A 9,336-nucleotide genomic window follows, 5' to 3' on the forward strand; every position below is an offset into this window, starting at 1 on the left:
AGTGTCAGTTTGGCTATGCTCCTCCATTGTTCCCCGGACCAGGAGGCAGAAGTCAGAGTGCCTTCAGCCTTGAGGTTCGTCAGACGCTGTCGGCTTATGTGGAGGAAGACCCGTCTTTAATCTGATGCGTTCTCACAGAGGTATCAACAACAAGCCAACAGACGTCGCCGTCCCGGGCCTACTCCTGCGCCCCGGCCAGAGAGTCTGGCTTTCCACAAGAGACTTACCTCTACGGGTGGAGTCTCGCAAGCTGTCCCAAAATACATCGGTCCCTTCAAGGTTGCCAGGAGAGTTAACCCAGTTTCTTATCGCCTACACTTACCCAGATCCCTTAAGATTAATCCCACATTTCATGTGTCATTGTTAAAACCTGTTGTTTTTTCTCCCCTTGTCCCGGCAGACAGACCTCCCCTCCGCCTCGTGTCATTGGAGGCCAGCCGGCTTATACCGTCCACCGGATACTGGATTCCCGCCGGGTGCAGCGGTCCTGGCAGTATCTGGTGGACTGGGAAGGCTACGGTCCTGAGGAGCGCTCCTGGGTTCCTGCCAAAGACATCCTGGACCCTGGACCTCATTCGTCAGTTCAGGGCCCTCCACCCTGAGAGAGCTGGTAGGAACGCCAGGAGCCGTTCCTAGGGGGGATTCTGTCAGGATTTGGCCAGGGTTGTTCCGGGTTTTGGTCAGTAGATGTCCCCATTGTGCTTTTTGTCCCTATGTTTTTCCCTTGATCCCCATTATTATTTGCACCTGTCTCATTTCCCCTGATTGTATTTAAACCCTTTGTTTCCCTCAGTTCTGTGCTCTGTGTTTGTATGTTAGCACCCTGCCCTAGTGTTCTGTGTACTCTTGTCGATTCCGGGTGAAGTTCTTGTGGTATTCTGTTTTTTGTTTTTGTTTATTTTTTGGTGAGTTTCTTTTGAGGTCTTTTTGTGTTTTTCCTACCACCTTTGGATTTGCCATTTTTTGCATTTTAGGATTTTTTCTTTATTAAATACACCGTCTTAAGTACTGCTGTGTCTGCCTCATCTTCTGGGTTCTGCTGTCTATTCGTGGCTCAGTTGGTTAAGTGACTATTTCTCACTCCGGAGACCCAGGTTCGAAACCGGGTCCTGACAATATTATGATATTAGTGACTACCATACTGATGGTATATTATTATATTAGTAACTACCCTACTGATGGTATATTATTATATTAGTGACTTCCCCACTGATGGTATATTATATTTATATTAGTGACTACTCTATTGATGGTATATTATTATTATATTATTATCACACCCTGGCCTGAACAAATATATAACGAAAACACAAAATACAATGACTAAGGCGTGACAGAACCCCCCCCCTAAGGTGGGACTCCCGGACGCACTCAAAACCATAGGGGAGGGTCCGGGTGGGTGTCTGTCCATGGTGGCGGTTCCTGTTCGGACGTGACCCCACTCCATTAATGTCATAGGTCCTCCCCTACGTCCTGGGATAATCCACCCCCGCCGCCGACCATGGCCTAGTAGTCCTCACCCAGAACCCCACTGACTGAGGGGCAGCTCGGGACAGAAGGGCAGCTCGGGGACAGAGGGGCAGCTCGGGACAGAGAGGCAGCTCGGGACAGAGGGGCAGCTCAGAGGGGCAGCTTGGGACAGAGGAAGCCCAGCACTGAGAGGAAGCACTGAGAGGAAGCCCAGCCAGGCAGTTGAACCGGCAGATCCTGGCTGGCTGGCAGTTCTGGCAGATCCTGGCTGACTGGCGGATCTGGAAGAGTCTGGTTGACTCGCGGATCTGGAAGAGTATGGTTGACTGGCAGATCTGGAAGAGTCTGGTTGACTAGCAGATCTGGAAGAGTCTGGCTGACTGGCAGATCTGGAAGAGTCTGCTGACTAGCAGATCTGGAAGAGTCTGGCTGACTGGCAGATCTGGAAGAGTCTGGCTGACTGGCAGATCTGGAAGAGTCTGGTTGACTGGCAGATCTGGAAGAGTCTGCTGACTGGCAGATCAGATCTGGAAGAGTCTGGCTGACTGGCAGATCTGGAAGAGTCTGGCTGACTGGCAGATCTGGAAGAGTCTGGCTGAGATCTGGAAGAGTCTGGCTGGCAGATCTGGAAGAGTCTGGCTGACTGGCAGATCTGGAAGAGTCTGGCTGACTGGCAGATCTGGAAGAGTCTGGCAGACTGACGGCTCTGGCTGCTTCATGCTGACTGACGGCTCTGGCTGCTCCATGCTGACTGGCGGCTCTGGCTGCTCCATGCAGATTGACAGCTCTGGCGGCTTCTTGCAGACTGACAGCTCTGACTGTTCCATGCAGACTAACAGCTTTGGCAGCTCCTTGCCGACTGGCAGCTGCTTGCAGACTGGCAGCTCCTTGCAGACTAGCAGCTCCTTGCAGACCGGCAGCTCCTTGCAGACTGGCAGCTCCATGCAGACTGGCAACTCCATGCAGACTGGCAACTCCATGCAGACTGGCAACTCCATGTAGACTGGCAACTCCATGCAGACTGGCGATTCTGGCTGCTCCAAGCAGACTGATCTGGCTGCCCCATGCAGACTGGCAGCTCTAGCTGCTCCATGGCTGCTCCAGCTGCTCCATGCAGACTGACAGCTCCTTGCAGAATGGCAGCTGCCTCCATGCAGACTGACTGGCTGCTCCATGCAGACTGGCAGCTAGCTGCTCCATGCAGACTGGCAGCTCTGGGCTGCCCGAACAGGCAGGCTCCGGCAGCGCTGGAGAGGAGAAAAGGCTCTGATAGCGCTGAACAGGCGGAGCGACAGCGGAGACTCCGACAGCGCAGGAGAGGGAGAAAGCGCTGGCTGCGCTGAACAGGCTAGGCGCACTGAAGGCCTGGTGCGTGGTACTGGAACTGGTGGTACTGGATCGAGGACACGCACAGGAAGCCTGGTGCGGGAGCTGCCATCGGAGGACTGGTGTGTGAAGGTGGCACAGGATGGACTGGACCGTGAAGGTGTACTGGAGAGCCTGAGAGCAGGACTGGCACATGACGTAAAGGCTAGGTAGGTACACAGGAGGCCCAGTGCGTGAGGCTGGCACATTTTTCACCAGCCGACTAACACGCACCTCAAGACTAGTATGGGAGCGCTGACCCAGGTGCCATTAAATCCCCTAAATGCCCAATGGGACGAATCTTGTACCTAAAGCACCAAACTAGCAACTCCCTCATTACTCTCTCCTCCAATTTCCCCATTAACTCCTTCACAGTCTCTGCTTCGCTTCACCTCCAACACCTGGTTCTGGTCTCCTCCTTGGCTCCTCACGATAAACAGGGAGAGCTGGCTCAGGTCTGTCTCCTGACTCAACCACTCTCCTCTGAGCCACCCCCCAATAAATTTTGGGGGCTGATTTTCGGGTTTCGCGCTCTGCGCCGCCGTTTGTCTTTTCTTTCGACTCCATTCTCCTATAGCCCTCTTTCGCACTGCTCCAGCGAATCCCAGGCGGGCCCGGGCACTCTCTGGGTCGGCGCCCACCTGTCTATTTCTTCCCACGTCGTATACTCCAAGCCTCTGCTGTCCATAACGTCCTCCCCCTTCGCTGCTCCAGCTGCCTGTTAACACGCTGCTCATCCGTGTGGTGGGTGATTCTGTAACAGCGTTCTTCGTTTGTCGCAAGAAATGACTGAAATGCAGCTGTTGATTACCTGGAGGTTAAAGAAGAAAAAACGGAACTATACAAGAAATAACTAATAAATACAAAACAACAAAACAGAACGTGAAATCTAATTACAGCCTATTTATTTTTTTATAAAAAATAATTTATTATCTTCAATACCATTCATTCTTTACAACTCATAATTTACATACATACTCAAATAATGGTATTTTTAATTACATTAATTAAACTAAAAATAAACCCCAAACAAAACCTCAGGGGAGCATCTTCCCCTCCCCGTCACCCTACAAAATACCTTTCCTATCTCCCCCCATCTCCGACTCCATCCTCTCACAAATCTAAATGACACCAGCCCTGAACTCCTCTCTTTCCATCTCTCCCAGAGTAAAGCATGCTGCCCCCACTTCCTCTCCTCCCTCTTCATCCCTCCCCTCAAACCCCCTTCCACTCTCCTCACTATCCCTTCCACCCCCCACCCTCTCCTGTCTTCACCATGTTCTGCCTTGCTTCCCACAGCCCCGCTTAAAGAGACTCATAAGCAATAGCCAGTAGCAGAAACCTGTCCCTATCCGTCCCTCCTCGCTCTCCCTACACCCCCCTCTCTAACCTGGCCCACGTCAATACAGAATCCCCTCACCAAACCTAACAAACACCCGTGCAGCTCCAGCCCATGCTACCTCCGGCAAAGGCACAGTCCCAAAAGACATGGCGCACAGCCACCTCCCCTGCCACAAGAGGATCTTGGACAGGTGGGGGAATGCAGCCTGAAACTATACCGGTACAGAGCGTGAACGCACTGCGCAAACACTTATGCAGGCTCAACCAATTCAGGTCCTTGAGCCTTGTTGTCCAGACCCCACGCCTGCACTCCCCTCCCAGACCACTTCTTCCAGATGCCCACTCACAGGCGCCGGACCTCCTCTGCCTTTCTGACCTCCTCGCACAGGTAAGCCCATGATCTAAACCTACTCGGGCAACTTCAACCTCAGGGGTGCGGACGCAGCCACTTGGCCGCATGACCAAAGTGCCACGGCAGCCGTTCCGCCTGAGGACCCGTGTTAGACCACACCATTATGCTTCTCGCCTGATACAGCAAATGCCCGCAGGAGTGTAACCGGATTTACGGGTGTATCACTGGCTGAGCAAGCTCCGCTAACAAGAAAGAAACACAAAATTGTGTGTCCAGCTTGAGGGGGGAAATGTGGTACCCCCCTTACCTCCCTCCCCGATGGGACATGATCATGCGTGCCCTCGCGACCACCCGCACCTGTCACTCCACATAAACTGAAACACAAGCCTCGCTAGAGCCTCCTCAGACAAGCCGGCAATGGATAGATGTATGCCAAATACAAAGAGACGGCAACACATCCACCTTTAGGACCAGGACTTTGCCTGCTAAAAGACAAATACCTAGCTTTCCACATTGCTAGCTTCCTCTGTACCACTGCGATACGCATGTTCCAGTTTAGTGTCGCTGAGCCGGAGGTTCCCAAAATGGACCCCGAGAATCCTCAGGGCCCCCTCACAGAGAGATAACCCCCCAGGCACATCCGTTCTACCGCGCCATCTTCCGAAAACTTCTGGACTGAAGACTTTGCATGGTTCAGAACTGCCCCCAACGCCGGGGTGAAATCCCCAAAGATGGCAAGGGACCTTGTCAGGGCACAGAGTCCTGCACAACAGCAAGGAAGTGTCGTCGCACGCCATCTTAACACGCAGCCCACCACCTCCAGGATCAGCAGAACCTTCCACCCCCAGTGTCTCGCTCCTAATGGCAAGCTTCCCGAGAGGCTCCGAAGTGCTGCACAGAACGCAAGAGGAGAGCTTGACAGAGTGGCACCTCCGCCTGACCCCAGACGCGAGGGTCAAAACGCCACCCAAGTGGGACGACATGCACTAACTGCTGTGCAACCCCGCCTCCGTTACATGCAATGCACGAATCCGTCCTATAAAACTTCTCCCCAATCCTAATCGACCTAACACTCTGTAATAAAATGATCTATCTCACGCTTGACCGGTATGCGGCTTTCGCCTGATCTAGCGCTGCGTCACCACATAGGCAGTCCTTCTGTCTTCATGACCCATGCGAGGGAGTCCCGGGATTAACTGCAGGTTCCATCTGAATAGAGCGGCCCTCATGCACCGCGACGTTGCCTGATCCTCTCATGACCACGAATAGGGAAGGGCTGCTGTGCGCGAACCGGTCTGCTAAACCTTTGCAAGTAGCTTGTAATCTACAAACACAGCATGGTCAACGGCCGCCAGATGCCAAGGTCTGCTACCAGTTCCCCTTCTTAGCATAAAAGTGACAGCACACCAACAGCCATTATTAGCTGATCCCCTGCATCTCCGCTCTCAAGGATGGCCTTCTGAGACTTCTGAGGACCACTGGTCCAAGTATACCCCAAAACTTGAGATAAAACTCAGCCGGCAGCCCATCCATCCCAGGCACCTTCCCTGTTCCCGATCCTCCGTAAGAGCTGCTCTCAACCTCTTTCTAGTGAGATCTCGGGCCTCCATCGCTTCTCAATGTCCTCCGCAACCGCCTGACAAGTGTTCTGAAAACACATTTCCTGTTTCATCTACATCTATTTCCCCTTCTCCTTAAATAAACCTTGGAAATGACCAGCTGTCACCCTGACCATATCCTCTGGCTCCCTAACTGCACTACCATTTTCCTCCCTAACACCATGGCATTACCTTCCACTCTGTCTTGCCCTTAACTAACTTTATTAGAACATTGAGGGCAGAACAAGTCTCGCTATGTTCTCGAAGGCCACTCATGCGCACGCTCCAGGAAAGCCTCGAGCCTTCCGCTCCTGCAACTCCCTGAGCTGCTCCTTTAGGGTTGCGGATCCTCTCCCAGTCAAACTGACCCGCCGAGTGTCAGCTCTCGCCCTCGTATTCGAGCTCAATTAACCTTGGGATACGATCCACCTCCCTCCTCTCCTCCCCTTTTTCTCCTCTTGCAACACCACTAGCTGAGCAAGCCCTCACTCCTCACCTCCAACTACCTCACCCACTTCACCAAACAAGCCCCTCGCATTATCGGACCGGAGGCCTCAAGCCTCCTAAAGAAACCATAAAACCCGTCAACAAAGCCTTGCTCCTCCAGCACATCCCGATCTAGCTTCCAGTACCCCTACCAAAGAGGCAGCACTGGCGACCCCACCTGCAGGAGCACCCGGCCGTGATCCGAAAAGAAAACAGGCAACAGCCGCCCCAGACAACTTACCCAAAGATTCCGCTAAGGGTGCAAAAATATAGTTCGAGCCTCAGCCTCAACCCCCCTGGAGCTACGCCATGTAGGGACCGTCCATGTTCGGAGTCGTGCAGAGATCTCACCATCTCACCAGACCATGGCAAGCCATCAGCCTGGCAATGGCGCCTGCACTGCTATCCCCCTCTTCCTAAATCTGTATTAAAATCCCCCCCTACTCACTTCACTCTCATTTGCGACACAGGGTAGCAGTGGCGGGGGGTGAAGGCCCAGACAGTCCATCATCTCCTCCTGTCTGCCACCACCTGTGCAAGCCCATACACCACCACTAATCTAAATTTACAATCCCTTATCGTGACATCCACCCCTGCTAACCCTCCCCGCATTACCACAAAAGAATCCTCCACTTTGACTTCCCTGTGCCCACACAAAACCCCTACCTCTGATGAGTGTACACACCCCCAACACCCCAAACCTGACTCCCCCTTGTCCCACTCCTCTTAAACCTACTAACATCCCCTCCATCCCTCAGGTGAACCTCCCGTAAAAAACAAAAATCAAACCCCACACCCTCCAAATAACTAAAAACCGTCTCCCTCCTCTTAACAATATCCCTTAAACCCTTACACTTAATCTAACAAAAAGTAAAATTAGACTCCATGAAAAATTAAAAACATAGGTCATACACTCAAATTCCAAAGACTCACCCGAGTGCCCTGCTCCATATCTACCGCGAGAAATCACCATCCGTAATCCCGACATCCCCCTCTTCCCTCCATCACACCATCCCAGGATGCAGTGAATAGTGTTTGGCTCCGGGGTGCTCCTGCACCCTGGGTTCCAATCCCCCACAATCCTCCCCCTCCCCCAGTGTTGCAAACTGGTATCGGAAGAACTTGGGGAGGCTGAGTCCCCAAACAAAAACTCCCCACCTCCTGCACCCAGTCCTGAGTCTTGTTAGGTAACACACCAACGAGGTTGAGGGCCCAAACCAGCAGCAACCCAGAGGTTTCTCCCACCCCATCACTCTCTTGGCCATCCTCCTCACTGTCGGCCACCGCACCCTCCTCTTTCATTCTCTTCTTTATGATGGCTGCAGCAGATACCCACCCTCCTCCACAGTTCCTCCACCACCCCATCTTCTTCCACTAGGCACTTTCCCCCAGTCCACTTGCTCTTCCACCGTCTCCTTCTCCACCACTCCTCCCTGCTTCTTTCTCTTCTGCTCCTCCACTCGGTTGCCTTCTTCCCAAGCTTTTCCTGGTCTTCCTACTCCTGCAGCCTTCCATTTCCTTTCTTCTTCCATCCGCCGCTTTCTGCTCCTCTTCCTGTGGCCTTCCCTCTGACTTGTACTCTTGTCATGAGGCGTGTTTCCCCTCCTTCTTTCCCCATCCCCGCTTCCTGTTTCAGCCGTAGGACGCATATGACTCCTGATCGGTCAGTACCCCCGCCAGGGGTGCTGATGAGTCACACCATACGCCTTAGCCTGTTCAAATCCCCCCGCTCTCAGATCCTCAGATCCACAAAACTGCATTTTCTTCATGCTGCACGATGCGTAAATGTCAGGTGGCCATACAGCTTTCTGGTAAAATGGGGCTGACGCAAGACAGTCACTGTCCCCCTGTCAGCCCCAAGGGAGAATATAGCAGGAGGATGGAGGTAGCCACCATGTCCCTTTGGGTCCTCCCTGAGGAGGGCCTGAAGCCCCTCCTCCCATTCCAAAACCTGTTGAGCCTGAGGTGCCTAGCTGAGGAGACGTTATCCATGTATCTCCCCAGAAAGCCCTCACTCTTCGTCTCTTGAATGGGCAGGGTTGTAAATGTTGACAGTTACAACCCTAAAGTTATTCTTTCGCTATTTGTTATTTGTAGTGCACATCGGCCTCTCACCTCCCACTTGCTCTTTGTTCTTCTCAGATATCATCGTGTTTTTTCCTCTGTATATAATGTAAAGGACGTCGTATGCTCCCTCCTACGAGTTGCCTTGGAAACAAAACACGTCCTTCACTGTCAGCTTTAGAATCCTCATCAACATTATCCTTCCAAAAGATTCCCGTCTCAAAGGCTCCAACTCCTTTCCTTTCCATGCCAAAACGACCAAGGCCAGCCCAATCCTAGGGACCGACCGTGTTGATGTATTTAGCACCATCTCCGCAAGGAAAATGGCTTGCTTTCTCTTCCTAAAACAAGGAAAAAAGAAAATCCAAAGATCCAGCCTCTCTCTCTGGTGAAATTCATGCCAGAGACAGGAACAATCACCCACGAAATACAAAAAGGAAACCCAGGCTACCTAACATTTTGGTTCCCAATCAGAGACAAATTAGAATCACTCGACTTCTGATTGAGAACCGCCTAGTAAAGCCAACCAAACCAAACACACCCCTAATCAACCACAATCCCAATGCCTACAAAAACCCTAATACAAATAAAATGTAAACACAACAACATAAACCCATCTCTACACCTCATTCGAATTAACTAATTATCTAAAACACAAAA

General features: G+C 52.1%; 1 protein-coding gene across 1 annotated transcript in view; it reads left to right on the top strand.

Annotated features, from left to right (window-relative positions):
• Nucleotides 1-8,428: 8,428 nt before the first annotated feature.
• LOC135553496 (F-box only protein 40) overlaps nt 8,429-9,336 on the top strand; it is a 29,534-nt gene continuing 28,626 nt past the window's right edge. Inside the window, exons 1-2 of the mRNA XM_064985596.1 lie at nt 8,429-8,577; nt 8,792-8,972. Of these exons, the coding sequence (XP_064841668.1) occupies nt 8,429-8,577; nt 8,792-8,972 (330 nt within the window). The remainder of the gene's footprint in view (nt 8,578-8,791; nt 8,973-9,336) is intronic.

This window comes from Oncorhynchus masou, chromosome 13 (assembly GCF_036934945.1).
Source record: "Oncorhynchus masou masou isolate Uvic2021 chromosome 13, UVic_Omas_1.1, whole genome shotgun sequence".
In the NCBI taxonomy this organism is placed as follows: domain Eukaryota; kingdom Metazoa; phylum Chordata; class Actinopteri; order Salmoniformes; family Salmonidae; genus Oncorhynchus; species Oncorhynchus masou.